The sequence below is a fragment of the Leuresthes tenuis genome, unplaced genomic scaffold (genome assembly GCF_036924035.1).
Source record: "Leuresthes tenuis unplaced genomic scaffold, fLeuTen1.0.hap1 SCAF_15, whole genome shotgun sequence".
NCBI lineage: Eukaryota > Metazoa > Chordata > Actinopteri > Atheriniformes > Atherinopsidae > Leuresthes > Leuresthes tenuis.
This window is the reverse complement of record NW_027325369.1, coordinates 34211923-34230137: the sequence shown is the minus strand read 5'-3', so window position 1 is coordinate 34230137 and position 18215 is coordinate 34211923. Positions and strand designations below refer to the sequence as shown.

Here is an 18215-nt window from a genome sequence, read left to right as displayed (position 1 = left end):
GAACCAGGGTGTCAGAACCTAACAGGAAACAGAACCAGGGTGTCAGAACCAAACAGGAAACAGAACCAAGGTGTCAGAACCTAACAGGAAATTGAACCAGGGTGTCAGAACCTAACAGGAGGCAGAACCAGGGTGTCAGAACCTAACAGGAAACAGAACCAGGGTGTCAGAACCAAACAGGAAACAGAACCAAGGTGTCAGAACCTAACAGGAAATTGAACCAGGGTGTCAGAACCTAACAGGAAACAGAACCAGGGTGTCAGAACCTAACAGGAAACAGAACCGAACAGGAAACGGAACCAGGGTGTAAGAACCTAACAGGAAACAGAACCGAACAGGAAACAGAACCAGGGTGTAAGAACCGAACAGGAAACATAATCAGGATGTCAGAACATAACAGGAGGCAGAACCAGGGTGTCAGAACCTAACAGGAAACAGAACCAGGGTGTCAGAACCAAACAGGAAACAGAACCAAGGTGTCAGAACCTAACAGGAAATTGAACCAGGGTGTCAGAACCTAACAGGAGGCAGAACCAGGGTGTCAGAACCTAACAGGAAACAGAACCAGGGTGTCAGAACCAAACAGGAAACAGAACCAAGGTGTCAGAACCTAACAGGAAATTGAACCAGGGTGTCAGAACCTAACAGGAAACAGAACCAGGGTGTCAGAACCTAACAGGAAATTGAACCAGGGTGTCAGAACCTAACAGGAAATAGAACCAAGGTGTCAGAACCTAACAGGAAACAGAACCAGGGTGTCAGAACCTAACGGGAAATTGAACCAAGGTGTCAGAACCGAACAGGAAACAGAACCAGGGTGTAAGAACCGAACAGGAAACAGAACCAGGGTGTAAGAACCGAACAGGAAACAGAACCAGGGTGACAGAACCTAACAGGAAACAGAACCAAGGTGTCAGAACCTAACAGGAAATAGAATCAGGATGTAAGAACCAAACAGGAAACAGAACCAGGGTGACAGAACCTAACAGGAAACAGAACCAGGGTGTCAGAACCAAACAGGAAACAGAACCAGGGTGACAGAACCTAACAGGAAACAGAACCAAGGTGTCAGAACCTAACAGGAAATAGAATCAGGATGTAAGAACCAAACAGGAAACAGAACCAGGGTGACAGAACCTAACAGGAAACAGAACCAGGGTGTCAGAACCAAACAGGAAATAGAATCAGGATGTAAGAACCAAACAGGAAACAGAACCAGGGTGACAGAACCTAACAGGAAACAGAACCAGGGTGTCAGAACCAAACAGGAAACAGAACCAGGGTGACAGAACCAAACAGGAAACAGAACCAGGGTGACAGAACCTAACAGGAAACAGAACCAGGGTGATAGAACCTAACAGGAAACAGAACCAAGGTGTCAGAACCTAACAGGAAATAGAATCAGGATGTAAGAACCAAACAGGAAACAGAACCAATGTGTCAGAACATAACAGGAAACAGAACCAGGGTGACAGAACCAAACAGGAAACAGAACCAGGGTGATAGAACCTAACAGGAAACAGAACCAGGGTGTCAGAACCAAACAGGAAACAGAACCAGGGTGATAGAACCTAACAGGAAACAGAACCAGGGTGTCAGAACCAAACAGGAAACAGAACCAGGGTGATAGAACCTAACAGGAAACAGAACCAGGGTGTCAGAACCAAACAGGAAACAGAACCAGGGTGACAGAACCAAACAGGAAACAGAACCAGAGTGACAGAACCTAACAGGAAACAGAACCAGGGTGTCAGAACCAAACAGGAAACAGAACCAGGGTGTCAGAACCTAACAGGAAACAGAACCAGAGTGACAGAACCTAACAGGAAACAGAACCAGGGTGACAGAACCAAACAGGAAACAGAACCAGGGTGATAGAACCTAACAGGAAACAGAACCAGGGTGTCAGAACCAAACAGGAAACAGAACCAGGGTGATAGAACCTAACAGGAAACAGAACCAGGGTGTCAGAACCAAACAGGAAACAGAACCAGGGTGATAGAACCTAACAGGAAACAGAACCAGGGTGTCAGAACCAAACAGGAAACAGAACCAGGGTGACAGAACCAAACAGGAAACAGAACCAGAGTGACAGAACCTAACAGGAAACAGAACCAGGGTGTCAGAACCAAACAGGAAACAGAACCAGGGTGTCAGAACCTAACAGGAAACAGAACCAGAGTGACAGAACCTAACAGGAAACAGAACCAGGGTGTCAGAACCAAACAGGAAACAGAACCAGGGTGACAGAACCTCACAGGAAACAGAACCAGGGTGACAGAACCTAACAGGAAACAGAACCAGGGTGTCAGAACCAAACAGGAAACAGAACCAGGGTGTCAGAACCAAACAGGAAACAGAACCAGGGTGACAGAACCTAACAGGAAACAGAACCAAGGTGTCAGAACCTCACAGGAAACAGAACCAGGGTGACAGAACCAAACAGGAAACAGAACCAGGGTGTCAGAACCTAACAGGAAACAGAACCAGAGTGACAGAACCTAACAGGAAACAGAACCAGGGTGTCAGAACCAAACAGGAAACAGAACCAGGGTGTCAGAACCTAACAGGAAACAGAACCAGAGTGACAGAACCTAACAGGAAACAGAACCAGGGTGTCAGAACCAAACAGGAAACAGAACCAGGGTGACAGAACCTCACAGGAAACAGAACCAGGGTGTCAGAACCAAACAGGAAACAGAACCAGGGTGTCAGAACCAAACAGGAAACAGAACCAGGGTGACAGAACCTAACAGGAAACAGAACCAAGGTGTCAGAACCTCACAGGAAACAGAACCAGGGTGACAGAACCTAACAGGAAACAGAATTAGTTTCTGTTTTCTGTTGTGTGTCAGGATGTTGCTGTTGGAAGGTAATAACCAGAACTTAGACATGGTTCTGGTTATATGGTACCTGCTGGGTCATGTGCTGGTTCAGTTGTTCAGAAGCTGTTGTATGAACTAAGTTTTCTCCTCAGTTCCTCTGTCATTCAGCAGCTTTTGTTCCGGTTCTGATTCCAGAACAGAGACACCAGAGCTCATGGTTCACAGTGACTTTAACATGCACCTCTTTATAAATCTGATTGTGTGTTCACTTTGTTTTAGTCATGAAACCAGATCAGAACCCAGACAGTATGTAGAACCTGCTCTGTCTGGAACCAGAACCAGAACCAGGCTGTGTACAGAACAGTGATATCTATGGGACACCTGTCCTCTGCCAAAGTCGTCTCACCTGAAGCCGTGTATTGGGTGGTGCCATGTCAGCAGAGTATCCAATCAGGTGAATGTATCTTTAATTTGGTCTCACCTGTGTGTTTCCACGTCTCCTCCCTCCTGAGTCCGAGCTCTCGTCCTCTGTGATGTCATGGGACAAGCTGCCACCTGAACCTGAGTGTGCATGGAGCCTGTTGGCCTGACACTCTGCTGTCTGAGGGGTCCCTGAACACCTCACAGTGATGATGTTCTGAATGTTCTGATCTGCTGTAGAATCTGCTTCTGCTGATGTGGGGACATGAACCGACCTGTAACACCTGGAGCTCACATCACAGACTGTTCTGCTGTATTTACCAGGATGTATTAAATATCATATGATCTCTGCCTTTGATTCTGACTCATTAAAACTGCATCAGTTTCACCTGCTCAGTCAACCCTGAAACACAGACAGCTCATCAGCTGCTGTCGGGTCATTTATTCTTTATTCACCTGTTGACCATTACCTCACATATCAGTCACTGATCAGTTATTGATTACAGCAGATTTCACCTACATCAGGGGACTCGTGTTTCAGCAGATCAAAGCTCGAACAGCACAGAAACCCAGAACACATCTGCTCTGAATGTAAAAGAAGGCTGCAGAAACTACAGTTTAACATCTTTACACAAATGAAAAATGACGTGACAACAGAACTCAGTTTAAATCATCACTGATCATTTTTACTAAAGAACATCCAAAAGACCTGATCCAGCCCTCACTTCTGGATTTATGTATAGAAAAACAGGAAACCGCCGCAGAGATTTATTCGAGATTAGAGATTTGGTCAAATGTTAAAATAAACCCAGAATCTGAGGCAGGAACAGAGGTTTTTATCAGTTCTCAGCAGCTTTAAAGTGAATCTCTGGTCTGAGCTCCTTTATTCTCCAACACAGCCTGAACCCTCTGAGACAAGCTTTCTGTCATTTCTTTAAGGAGTCTTCAGGAATAGTTCTCCAGGCTTCTTGAAGGACATCCCAAAGCTCTTCTTTGGATGTGGGCTGCCTTTTGTTCCGTTCTCTGTCAGATGATCCCACACTGCTTCAATAATGTTGAGGTCCGGGCTCTGGGGAGGATTCATCCCTCCATAAGACCTGTTGCCACTGATTTTCAGTCCACTTCTTGTGTCCTTTGGCACAGCTCAGCCTTTTCTCCCTGTTTCCCTTCCTTAAGAACGGCTTCTTGACAGCCACCCTTCCATGGAGCCCATTTCTGATGAGGCTTGGGCCAACAGTAGATGGATCAGCTGAAGGTCCAGATGCATCTCTCAGGTCCTGTCAGGTCACAGCTGGATTTTTTCCTCTTTCTTAAGGACATCACTTTCAGATCCTGTTCATCTGCTGGAGATAGTTTTTTAGGCCTGACACTTCTTCTTTTGTCCTCCACTTGTCCAGTTTCCTCAAATGTTTTAAGGACACACTGCACACCATGCTGAGATATGCCAAGTTTTCAGCTAATAGCTCTTTGGGAATCACCTTGTTGCTGCAGAAATCCTATTTTCTGTCTGTCAAACTGTGTTTTCTTTGCTGTTTTTCATAGATGCAGCTAAAGAAATGGGAACAAATGATGTGTCTTTGTGACAGGCTGCTGGTAACAAAGTGCCTAAAGATCCAGTTTAAAATGGCTTCTTTGCTAAGTTGTCTGTTCTGTGTCGACACAACACTGGTTCATCCCTTGAGTTAGGAGCCTTTTTCTGCCTGAAGGGTTCAAAGGTCAGAGTTCAGTGGCTGAACAAAGAAAAAACACATTCCTCTGAAAATGCTCAGGAACAAGGACTGAAGATGAGGGAAAAAGCAGAAAATGTCCAAAGAAAAACTCTGAAAGAGCTTCAGAAAGCTGCAGAACTATTGATCAGGACACTTTAAAGGTTACAGAAAGCTGCAGAACTGTTGATCAGGACACTTTAAAGGTTTCAGAAAGCTGCAGAACTATTGATCAGGACACTTTAAAGGTTTCAGAAAGCTGCAGAACTATTGATCAGGACACTTTAAAGGTTTCAGAAAGCTGCAGAACTATTGATCAGGACACTTTAAAGGTTTCAGAAAGCTGCAGAACCGTTGATCAGGACACTTTAAAGGTTTCAGAAAGCTGCAGAACCGTTGATCAGGACACTTTAAAGGTGTCAGAAAGCTGCAGAACTGTTGATCAGGACACTTTAAAGGTGTCAGAAAGCTGCAGAACTGTTGATCAGGACACTTTAAAGGTGTCAGAAAGCTGCAGAACTGTTGATCAGGATACTTTAAAGGTTTCAGAAAGCTGCAGAACTGTTGATCAGGACACTTTAAAGGTTTCAGAAAGCTGCAGAACTGTTGATCAGGACACTTTAAAGGTTACAGAAAGCTGCAGAACTATTGATCAGGACACTTTAAAGGTTACAGAAAGCTGCAGAACTGTTGATCAGGACACTTTAAAGGTTTCAGAAAGCTGCAGAACTATTGATCAGGACACTTTAAAGGTTACAGAAAGCTGCAGAACTGTTGATCAGGACACTTTAAAGGTTACAGAAAGCTGCAGAACTATTGATCAGGACACTTTAAAGGTTTCAGAAAGCTGCAGAACTATTGATCAGGACACTTTAAAGGTTACAGAAAGCTGCAGAACTGTTGATCAGGACACTTTAAAGGTTTCAGAAAGCTGCAGAACTATTGATCAGGACACTTTAAAGGTTACAGAAAGCTGCAGAACTGTTGATCAGGACACTTTAAAGGTTTCAGAAAGCTGCAGAACCGTTGATCAGGACACTTTAAAGGTTTCAGAAAGCTGCAGAACCGTTGATCAGGACACTTTAAAGGTTACAGAAAGCTGCAGAACTGTTGATCAGGACACTTTAAAGGTTTCAGAAAGCTGCAGAACCGTTGATCAGGACACTTTAAAGGTGTCAGAAAGCTGCAGAACTGTTGATCAGGACACTTTAAAGGTGTCAGAAAGCTGCAGAACTGTTGATCAGGACACTTTAAAGGTGTCAGAAAGCTGCAGAACTGTTGATCAGGACACTTTAAAGGTTTCAGAAAGCTGCAGAACTGTTGATCAGGACACTTTAAAGGTTACAGAAAGCTGCAGAACTATTGATCAGGACACTTTAAAGGTTACAGAAAGCTGCAGAACTGTTGATCAGGACACTTTAAAGGTTTCAGAAAGCTGCAGAACTATTGATCAGGACACTTTAAAGGTTACAGAAAGCTGCAGAACTGTTGATCAGGACACTTTAAAGGTTACAGAAAGCTGCAGAACTATTGATCAGGACACTTTAAAGGTTTCAGAAAGCTGCAGAACTATTGATCAGGACACTTTAAAGGTTTCAGAAAGCTGCAGAACTGTTGATCAGGACACTTTAAAGGTTACAGAAAGCTGCAGAACTGTTGATCAGGACACTTTAAAGGTTTCAGAAAGCTGCAGAACCGTTGATCAGGACACTTTAAAGGTTACAGAAAGCTGCAGAACTATTGATCAGGACACTTTAAAGGTTACAGAAAGCTGCAGAACTATTGATCAGGACACTTTAAAGGTTTCAGAAAGCTGCAGAACTGTTGATCAGGACACTTTAAAGGTTACAGAAAGCTGCAGAACTGTTGATCAGGACACTTTAAAGGTTACAGAAAGCTGCAGAACTATTGATCAGGACACTTTAAAGGTTTCAGAAAGCTGCAGAACTGTTGATCAGGACACTTTAAAGGTTACAGAAAGCTGCAGAACTATTGATCAGGACACTTTATAGGTTACAGAAAGCTGTAGAACTGTTGATCAGGACACTTTAAAGGTTTCAGAAAGCTGCAGAACTGTTGATCAGGACACTTTAAAGGTTTCAGAAAGCTGCAGAACCGTTGATCAGGACACTTTAAAGGTTTCAGAAAGCTGCAGAACTATTGATCAGGACACTTTAAAGGTTTCAGAAAGCTGTAGAACTGTTGATCAGGACACTTTAAAGGTTACAGAAAGCTGCAGAACTGTTGATCAGGACACTTTAAAGGTTTAAAGCTGCAGAACTGTTGATCAGGACACTTTAAAGGTTTCAGAAAGCTGCAGAACTGTTGATCAGGACACTTTAAAGGTTTCAGAAAGCTGTAGAACTGTTGATCAGGACACTTTAAAGGTTTCAGAAAGCTGCAGAACTATTGATCAGGACACTTTAAAGGTTTCAGAAAGCTGTAGAACTGTTGATCAGGACACTTTAAAGGTTACAGAAAGCTGCAGAACTGTTGATCAGGACACTTTAAAGGTTTAAAGCTGCAGAACTGTTGATCAGGACACTTTAAAGGTTTCAGAAAGCTGCAGAACTGTTGATCAGGACACTTTAAAGGTTACAGAAAGCTGCAGAACTATTGATCAGGACACTTTAAAGGTTACAGAAAGCTGCAGAACTGCTGATCAGGACACTTTAAAGGTTTCAGAAAGCTGCAGAACCGTTGATCAGGACACTTTAAAGGTTACAGAAAGCTGCAGAACTATTGATCAGGACACTTTAAAGGTTTCAGAAAGCTGCAGAACTGTTGATCAGGACACTTTAAAGGTTTCAGAAAGCTGCAGAACTGTTGATCAGGACACTTTAAAGGTTTCAGAAAGCTGCAGAACTGTTGATCAGGACACTTTAAAGGTTACAGAAAGCTGCAGAACTATTGATCAGGACACTTTAAAGGTTTCAGAAAGCTGCAGAACTGTTGATCAGGACACTTTAAAGGTTTCAGAAAGCTGCAGAACTGTTGATCAGGACACTTTAAAGGTTTCAGAAAGCTGCAGAACCGTTGATCAGGACACTTTAAAGGTTTCAGAAAGCTGCAGAACTATTGATCAGGACACTTTAAAGGTTACAGGAAAGGCTGGAAGATATGAGACTGGATCAGAACTCCGGATCAGGACTGCGCTGCCTCTGAAAGGCTGGGATCAACATAAATAAATATCTAACAGGAACCAGATTAATATTTAAACCCTTTTTTCAGCAGGAACTCTCTCAGGTGGACTGTTGGTTCGTTGGATCAGAAGTGTTCAGAAACTGTTTCATTCAGAAAAATAATTATAATTTGATTAAACACATCCAACTGTTCTATTAAAGTTGAATCCCAATGCATATTAACCATCTTTATAAGTGTGTTATGGAGGTGAATAAACCAGTGCAGCTGCTTCATTCATTTTATTTTTATTCAGATCTGCTCATTCACGCTGAAAGTTGAGCAGCAGTGTAGTTTCCGAGTCGTCCATGAAGGCAGCACGTCTCCACTTCCTGTTTGCAGGAACTTTCCAGGACGGAGATCAGCTCGGCGGTTCATTGGGCCCGGACTCCTAAACCGTGTGCCCTGCACGAAGCCGAACCTAACCGTCGGACCTGTCCGCAGCTCTGACCCGGGAAAGTACCGACAGCTCGCCGTTACGTCACTGATCCGTAACGCGGCTCGGTTCGTCAACACCTGAGAAACAGCGGAGCTCGCACAGGTGAGTTGGTGCCCCTGCGTTGGGTAAAATCACAGCCACGCCACTGTTCAAATGCATCTGTAGCTGCCCGAAGGGTAACCGCAGAAACTTCGCTGCCCCTGCGGCATTTCCGGTTCGGGAGGAAACGGAAGTTTAACCAGATGAAGTCCTGCTGGAGAGGACGCCTTCGCCTGGCGCCTCTTAGACCGAAGGTTTCCGCAGCGAAACTCAGCCCGTCTCCCTGTCTCATCAGCTTCATTTCATCTGTTAACAAACGTTATTTTTACATTTCAGACCTGCAACAAATTCCACAAAAGTCAGGAATCTTTTTCCACTTTGTAATGTTTTCTTCTCCCAACATTTTGACTTTGAGGTGATGAAGAGTTTCAGTTGTTTTCCCAGACGCCTCCGAGCCCAGAGAAGTGGACGAGGTTAACATCAGGCTTCTTTCCTGCACAGTAAAGCTTGTGAATGGAACTCTGTATTGTGGTGCTGGACAAAGGTTTCCACAGTAATCCCTTGTCCATGTGCTTCTATCAGCTGCTGATGAATGACGGTTCTTGATGCAGCGTCTGAGGGGTCAGAGGTCACGGGGTCCAGCTTAGGCTTGCTCCCTCGTCCTTTACACTGAAACTCCTCCAGATTCCCTGAATGCTTTAATGATATTCTGCTCTGTAGAGGCAGAAATATGCAGATCCCTTCCAGTCTTTCTCTGAGGAACTTTGTTTTAACACAAACTGGAGCTCCTCTGTGGATGAATATTAACAAGAGAAATTAAGGAGATGAAAAAGAAAGATGAAACGTAGAATTAATTTTGTGTAAAAGTAAATGGTCCCAGTGGGTCAGGCTCAGGTTGGTAAGTGGCACAAAAGAAGAAATGCTAATGATGTGAGCAGTTGGAGGATAGAAGCTGTGAAGCAGATGGCGGCTGAAATGAGTCACGCTTTCCCCCGCAGCAGGGCAGGGCGGGCTGCTATTTTCAGTCGGATCAGGAGAGGGTTGGTTTCTCTTTTTAAAAAGGAAAAGTGGGATCTCTAACTGTCAGTCTGCTGAAGAACGGCTGCTCCTGTCCAAACTGGTTCTGGTTCTGTCTATGTGAGCTTAAGGCGTGTCTTCTCAGGCCCGGCCATGACCCAGCAGGAGCAGCAGGACTTCACGGAGAGCCTGGAGGCGGCGCTGTCCTGGATGAGGGCGGTGCAGGAGAGGCTGAGGGCCAACGACAACACCCAGGGGCCCCGAGACGCCCTGGAGGCCCGGCTGAGGGAGACTGAGGTGAGAGCCCTCCTGGCCTGTTCTGCTTTACATCTTTGACATTAGAGACGGTGTTGGCTGGAAATCAAACTGTTTCTGTTTGTGGATTAAATAAGAAAAAAGGATGTGAAAAATCATTCATTTTAAAACAAATATGAACCTTGAACCTGATTCAGCAGAAGGTTGGAAATGTGCAGCAGGAAGTGTGTGGAAGCAGCTGTCAGAGCTGGGATTGAATAAGTTTACATGGGCCACAGACTCTGGGACGTTTCCTCAGCAGCTGTTCGCTGCTCTGAGCCTCAGAGGCTCTGCATGAAGGTGTGACGCTCAGCAGGTGTTCAGGTTCCTCCTTCCTGTGCTGCAGAAAATCCGTCAGTCGGAGCACGAGGGGCGCGTAAAGATGGACGCGGCGCTGGTGGCGGCGGAGAGCCTTCTGCAGAGTGGAGATGAAGAGGTGAGGAACACGACCCAGGCTCAGCTGAAGGAGCTGAAGAGCCAGTGGGAGGAGACCTGCACCTACATCATCCACTGCCACAGGTGAGCCTCCAGCTGTCCAGGTGGGTTGGGTCACATTAAGCTTGGGTGGCCAAGGTGCTGTGACCCGCCCGGCTGCTGCCAGGCTACGCTTTCTCTGGGAGATGCTTCCCCTGAACAGCGCGTTCCCCCTGAACGTCTCGGGGAGAGGCGCTGACATGTGATGGAAGGGTTTCCTCCTCGTTCTAAAGTTCTGGAAGAGTTCCTGATCCTGATCCCACCGCTCCGGGCTCCGGGCTCCGGGCTCCGGGCTCCGGGCTCCAGGCTCCGGGCTCCGGGCTCCGGGCTCCGGGCTCTTGTCTCCGGGCTCCGGGCTCCGGGCTCCGGGCTCTTGTCTCCGGGCTCCGGGCTCTGGGCTCCGGGCTCTTGTCTCCGGGCTCTGGGCTCTGGGCTCTGGGCTCTGGGCTCCGGGCTCCGGGCTCCGGGCTCTGGGCTCCGGGCTCCGGGCTCCGGGCTCCGGGCTCCGGGCTCTGGGCTCCGGGCTCCGGGCTCCGGGCTCTGGGCTCCGGGCTCCGGGCTCCGGGCTCTGGGCTCCGGGCTCCGGGCTCCGGGCTCCGGGCTCCGGGCTCTTGTCTCCGGGCTCTGGGCTCCGGGCTCCGGGCTCTGGGCTCCGGGCTCCGGGCTCTTGTCTCCGGGCTCTGGGCTCCGGGCTCTGGGCTCCGGGCTCTTGTCTCCGGGCTCTGGGCTCTGGGCTCCAGGCTCCGGGCTCTGGGCTCCGGGCTCCGGGCTCCGGGCTCTGGGCTCCGGGCTCCGGGCTCTGGGCTCCGGGCTCCGGGCTCCGGGCTCTGGGCTCTGGGCTCCGGGCTCTGGGCTCCGGGCTCCGGGCTCCGGGCTCTGGGCTCCGGGCTCCGGGCTCTGGGCTCCGGGCTCCGGGCTCTGGGCTCTGGGCTCCGGGCTCCGGGCTCTGGGCTCCGGGCTCCGGGCTCCGGGCTCCGGGCTCCGGGCTCCGGGCTCCGGGCTCCGGGCTCCGGGCTCCGGGCTCTGGGCTCTGGGCTCCGGGCTCTGGGCTCCGGGCTCCGGCGCCGCATCCTGAGACTTCTCTGTGCAGATGGTGAGGTTATTGCTCCGTGTAGCCGTCAGTAACATCTGAATTTCCTCCTGGGTGATGTCACAGATTCGCCGGCTGCCGCCACAGCAGTCATCCTGTTTTCAGCAGGGCTCTCAGGTTAAGAGTGAGACTCCCACCGGGGGGGGGGCTTTTATTGCTTAGATTATTAGTGTTGCTCTGCTCAGACTCATGGGAGACGTGCTTGTTTCCTGCCGTTTCCATAGCGATAGCGGCGGGAGAAATGCCATGTGTGGCGTGAGACTTTAGAGCCCTGATTTTTAGCATTAAGCCAAACAGTCAGCAGAATTGCTTCGGGTTTGGGTCGCTTCAGTAAACATTGTGGCGTGATGTCATCACAGTACCTCACAGAGCCTCTGAACATCTCCTCAGGTCATGCTGTTGGAGCTCTGGGCTCACAGTACCTCACAGAGCCTCTGAACATCTCCTCAGGTCATGCTGCTGGAGCTCTGGGCTCACAGTACCTCACAGAGCCTCTGAACATCTCCTCAGGTCATGCTGTTGGAGCTCTGGGCTCACAGTACCTCACAGAGCCTCTGAACATCTCCTCAGGTCATGCTGTTGGAGCTCTGGGCTCACAGTACCTCACAGAGCCTCTGAACATCTCCTCAGGTCATGCTGTTGGAGCTCTGGGCTCACAGTACCTCACAGAGCCTCTGAACATCTCCTCAGGTCATGCTGCTGGAGCTCTGGGCTCACAGTACCTCACAGAGCCTCTGAACATCTCCTCAGGTCATGCTGCTGGAGCTCTGGGCTCACAGTACCTCACAGAGCCTCTGAACATCTCCTCAGGTCATGCTGTTGGAGCTCTGGGCTCACAGTACCTCACAGAGCCTCTGAACATCTCCTCAGGTCATGCTGCTGGAGCTCTGGGCTCACAGTACCTCACAGAGCCTCTGAACATCTCCTCAGGTCATGCTGTTGGAGCTCTGGGCTCACAGTACCTCACAGAGCCTCTGAACATCTCCTCAGGTCATGCTGCTGGAGCTCTGGGCTCACAGTACCTCACAGAGCCTCTGAACATCTCCTCAGGTCATGCTGCTGGAGCTCTGGGCTCACAGTACCTCACAGAGCCTCTGAACATCTCCTCAGGTCATGCTGTTGGAGCTCTGGGCTCACAGTACCTCACAGAGCCTCTGAACATCTCCTCAGGTCATGCTGCTGGAGCTCTGGGCTCACAGTACCTCACAGAGCCTCTGAACATGTGTTCAGGTCATGCTGTTGGAGCTCTGGGCTCACAGTACCTCACAGAGCCTCTGAACATCTCCTCAGGTCATGCTGTTGGAGCTCTGGGCTCACAGTACCTCACAGAGCCTCTGAACATCTCCTCAGGTCATGCTGTTGGAGCTCTGGGCTCACAGTACCTCACAGAGCCTCTGAACATCTCCTCAGGTCATGCTGCTGGAGCTCTGGGCTCACAGTACCTCACAGAGCCTCTGAACATCTCCTCAGGTCATGCTGCTGGAGCTCTGGGCTCACAGTACCTCACAGAGCCTCTGAACATCTCCTCAGGTCATGCTGTTGGAGCTCTGGGCTCACAGTACCTCACAGAGCCTCTGAACATCTGTTCAGGTCATGCTGCTGGAGCTCTGGGCTCACAGTACCTCACAGAGCCTCTGAACATCTCCTCAGGTCATGCTGTTGGAGCTCTGGGCTCACAGTACCTCACAGAGCCTCTGAACATCTCCTCAGGTCATGCTGCTGGAGCTCTGGGCTCACAGTACCTCACAGAGCCTCTGAACATCTCCTCAGGTCATGCTGTTGGAGCTCTGGGCTCACAGTACCTCACAGAGCCTCTGAACATCTCCTCAGGTCATGCTGCTGGAGCTCTGGGCTCACAGTACCTCACAGAGCCTCTGAACATCTCCTCAGGTCATGCTGTTGGAGCTCTGGGCTCACAGTACCTCACAGAGCCTCTGAACATCTCCTCAGGTCATGCTGTTGGAGCTCTGGGCTCACAGAGCCTCACAGAGCCTCTGAACATCTCCTCAGGTCATGTTGTTGGAGCTCTGGGCTCACAGTACCTCACAGAGCCTCTGAACATCTCCTCAGGTCATGTTGTTGGAGCTCTGGGCTCACAGTACCTCACAGAGCCTCTGAACATGTGTTCAGGTCATGCTGCTGGAGCTCTGGGCTCACAGAGCCTCACAGAGCCTCTGAACATCTGTTCAGGTCATGCTGTTGGAGCTCTGGGCTCACAGTACCTCACAGAGCCTCTGAACATCTCCTCAGGTCATGCTGCTGGAGCTCTGGGCTCACAGTACCTCACAGAGCCTCTGAACATCTGTTCAGGTCATGCTGTTGGAGTTCTGGGCTCACAGAGCCTCACAGAGCCTCTGAACATCTCCTCAGGTCATGCTGTTGGAGCTCTGGGCTCACAGAGCCTCACAGAGCCTCTGAACATCTCCTCAGGTCATGTTGTTGGAGCTCTGGGCTCACAGTACCTCACAGAGCCTCTGAACATGTGTTCAGGTCATGCTGCTGGAGCTCTGGGCTCACAGAGCCTCACAGAGCCTCTGAACATCTGTTCAGGTCATGCTGTTGGAGCTCTGGGCTCACAGTACCTCACAGAGCCTCTGAACATCTCCTCAGGTCATGCTGCTGGAGCTCTGGGCTCACAGTACCTCACAGAGCCTCTGAACATGTGTTCAGGTCATGCTGTTGGAGCTCTGGGCTCACAGTACCTCACAGAGCCTCTGAACATGTGTTCAGGTCATGCTGCTGGAGCTCTGGGCTCACAGAGCCTCACAGAGCCTCTGAACATCTCCTCAGGTCATGCTGTTGGAGCTCTGGGCTCACAGTACCTCATGCTGCACAGTGAAGGCGATCCAATGCTCTGTTTCCTGTTCCCGCAGCCGTATCGAGTGGGTGTGGCTCCACTGGAGCGAGTACCTGAAGGCCTACGAGGAGTTTGAGCTGTGGCTGACAAAGCAGCGCCGCGGCCTGGACGTGGGGGTGGAGCTCCAGTTGGGGTCGAAGGAGAAGCTGTGGCAGCTGGACCAGCAGCGGGTCGTGGTGAGTGATGTTCAGAGCCAGGTGCTGCTGCTGGAGAGGCTGCTGGATGAGGCGGCGGCGCTGCACGGCAGGACGCAGGACCCCAGCGTGGATCCACAGGCCCAGGAGAGGCTGCAGGAGGCCTACCGGGACGTCAGGGACCGGGCCGAGGTGGGTCAGAACACCACGCCGCTTTATTCGTGTCAGACAGTTCAGGAAGAACAGAGCTGAGGCTCAGCCATCAGCCACCTGGCTCAGACTGGACCCGAGACAGAACCAGTTGATTAATTTCATTCAGTTTTATTTATAAAGCTCCAAATCACAGCAAATATCATATCAGGTCAGTTCAAAGATACGGTCCAATTCATACAGAACCAATTATAAAAGTAGCCGAGCTGAGGAAGAAACCTCCATCAGAACCAGAACCAGGAGGAAACCTCCACCAGAACCAGAACCAGGAAGAAACCTCCACCAGAACCAGGAAGAAACCTCCATCAGAACCAGGAAGAAACCTCCATCAGAACCAGGAAGAAACCTCCATCAGAACCAGAACCAGGAAGAAACCTCCACCAGAACCAGGAGGAAACCTCCATCAGAACCAGAACCAGGAAGAAACCTCCATCAGAACCAGAACCAGGAAGAAACCTCCATCAGAACCAGAACCAGGAAGAAACCTCCATCAGAACCAGGAGGAAACCTCCATCAGAACCAGGAAGGAACCTCCATCAGAACCAGAACCAGGAAGAAACCTCCACCAGAACCAGAACCAGGAAGAAACCTCCATCAGAACCAGAACCAGGAAGAAACCTCCATCAGAACCAGAACCAGGAGGAAACCTCCATCAGAACCAGAACCAGGAAGAAACCTCCATCAGAACCAGGAGGAAACCTCCATCAGAACCAGGAAGGAACCTCCATCAGAACCAGAACCAGGAAGAAACCTCCACCAGAACCAGGAGGAAACCTCCATCAGAACCAGGAAGGAACCTCCATCAGAACCAGAACCAGGAAGAAACCTCCACCAGAACCAGAACCAGGAAGAAACCTCCATCAGAACCAGAACCAGGAAGAAACCTCCATCAGAACCAGAACCAGGAAGGAACCAGAACCAGAAGAAAACCTCCATCAGAACCAGGAAGAAACCTCCATCAGAACCAGAACCAGGAAGAAACCTCCATCAGAACCAGAACCAGGAAGAAACCTCCATCAGAACCAGAACCAGGAGGAAACCTCCATCAGAACCAGAACCAGGAGGAAACCTCCATCAGAACCAGAACCAGGAAGAAACCTCCATCAGAACCAGGAAGGAACCTCCATCAGAACCAGAACCAGGAAGAAACCTCCACCAGAACCAGAACCAGGAAGAAACCTCCATCAGAACCAGAACCAGGAAGAAACCTCCATCAGAACCAGAACCAGGAAGGAACCAGAACCAGAAGAAAACCTCCATCAGAACCAGGAAGAAACCTCCATCAGAACCAGAACCAGGAGGAAACCTCCATCAGAACCAGAACCAGGAAGAAACCTCCATCAGAACCAGAACCAGGCAGGAACCTCCATCAGAACCAGAACCAGGCAGGAACCTCCATCAGAACCAGAACCAGGCAGGAACCTCCATCAGAACCAGAACCAGGCAGGAACCTCCATCAGAACCAGAACCAGGCAGAAACCTCCATCAGAACCAGAACCAGGCAGGAACCTCCATCAGAACCAGAACCAGGCAGGAACCTCCATCAGAACCAGAACCAGGAAGAAACCTCCATCAGAACCAGAACCAGGAAGGGTCCATCTGCCTGGACGATGAAGTTAAAGCTTCATAACCAGCAGCAGAATAAACAGGAAGTTCAAGCACAGAGCTCAGGATGGAGTGATGTTCTGATCCAGAGTTCTGATCCAGAGTTCTGATCCAGAGTTCTGATCCAGCTCTCACACCAGTAATTCTGCTGAGTCACACATTCATCTGAAAGTCTCCTGACCTGTAGTGCTCCCTGTCTGCTGCACGCCTGTAATCATTCATGCGTTTTTTGGCCAACGCACGCATTAACGCTCACATGAAGATAACTGAACATTTTTGGCGTGCACTCACCCGTGCGCTCACCCGTGCACTCACCCGTGCGCTCACCCGTGCACTCACCCGTGCACTCACCCGTGCACTCACCCGTGCGCTCACCCGTGCGCTCACCCTAAGCCACTGATTACCTGAACACAAACAGAAGTCTTTCTCGGCCCTCATTGAACAGATGAATCATGTCCTGCAGAAGGCCGTCTGTCTGTATGTTGTCTCACCTCCACCTGTGCCTGTTTCACCTGTGCCTGTTTCACCTTTGCCTGTCTCACCTCCGCCTGTGCCTGTCTCACCTCCACCTGTGCCTGTTTCACCTCCACCTGTGCCTGTCTCACCTCCGCCTGTGCCTGTCTCACCTCCACCTGTGCCTGTTTCACCTCCACCTGTGCCTGTCTCACCTCCGCCTGTGCCCGTCTCACCTCCGCCTGTGCCCGTCTCACCTCCGCCTGTGCCCGTCTCACCTCCGCCTGTGCCTGTCTCACCTCCACCTGTGCCTGTCTCACCTCCACCTCCACCTGTGCCTGTTTCACCTCCGCCTGTGCCTGTCTCACCTCCGCCTGTGCCTGTTTCACCTGTGCCTGTTTCACCTGTGCCTGTCTCACCTCCACCTGTGCCTGTCTCACCTCCACCTGTGCCTGTCTCACCTCCACCTGTGCCCGTCTCACCTCCACCTGTGCCTGTCTCACCTGTGCCTGTCTCACCTCCACCTGTGCCTGTCTCACCTCCACCTGTGCCCGTCTCACCTCCACCTGTGCCTGTTTCACCTGTGCCTGTCTCACCTGTGCCTGTCTCACCTCCACCTGTGCCTGTCTCACCTCCGCCTGTGCCTGTCTCGCCTCCACCTGTGCCTGTCTCGCCTGTGCCTGTCTCGCCTCCGCCTGTGCCTGTCTCACCTCCGCCTGTGCCTGTCTCACCTCCGCCTGTGCCTGTCTCACCTCCACCTGTGCCTGTCTCACCTCCACCTGTGCCTGTGCCTGTCTCACCTCCACCTGTGCCTGTTTCACCTGTGCCTGTGCCTGTCTCACCTCCACCTGTGCCTGTCTCACCTCCACCTGTGCCTGTCTCACCTCCACCTGTGCCTGTTTCACCTGTGCCTGTGCCTGTCTCACCTCCACCTGTGCCTGTCTCACCTCCACCTGTGCCTGTCTCACCTCCACCTCCACCTGTGCCTGTTTCACCTCCACCTGTGCCTGTTTCACCTCCGCCTGTGCCTGTCTCACCTCCACCTGTGCCTGTTTCACCTGTGCCCGTCTCACCTCCACCTGTGCCCGTCTCACCTCCACCTGTGCCCGTCTCACCTCCACCTGTGCCCGTCTCACCTCCACCTGTGCCCGTCTCACCTCCACCTGTGCCCGTCTCACCTCCACCTGTGCCCGTCTCACCTCCACCTGTGCCTGTCTCACCTCCACCTGCGCCCGTTAGGAGCGCCTGGCGCTGCTTCAGAGGATCAGCGACGAGCACCAGATGTTCCACAGCTGCGTGCAGAGGTTCCAGTCCTTGCTGCTGTCCAAAACCAAGGAACTGACGGAGCTGATGGAGAGGGACGACCCAGCCAGCAGCAAGCTGAGGGCCTTACAGGTGAGCCCACACCTGTCTGTCCACACAGGTGGAGCAGCTTCACCCGCTGTTGGGTTCCATGCTTCCAACTCCGGACT

The 18215-nt window shown here is 50.5% G+C and overlaps 1 protein-coding gene across 2 annotated transcripts in view; it reads left to right on the top strand.

Moving 5' to 3' along the window:
• The first annotated feature begins 8435 nt into the window (after nt 1-8435).
• The window catches only part of syne3 (spectrin repeat containing, nuclear envelope family member 3), a 28251-nt gene continuing 18471 nt past the window's right edge, over nt 8436-18215 (top strand). For both annotated transcript variants that reach the window (XM_072364910.1, XM_072364909.1), the window contains exons 1-5: nt 8436-8672; nt 9772-9923; nt 10267-10439; nt 14358-14667; nt 17983-18138. In XM_072364910.1, coding sequence (XP_072221011.1) covers nt 9780-9923; nt 10267-10439; nt 14358-14667; nt 17983-18138 — 783 coding nt within the window. In that variant the 5' untranslated portion in view covers nt 8436-8672; nt 9772-9779. The remainder of the gene's footprint in view (nt 8673-9771; nt 9924-10266; nt 10440-14357; nt 14668-17982; nt 18139-18215) is intronic.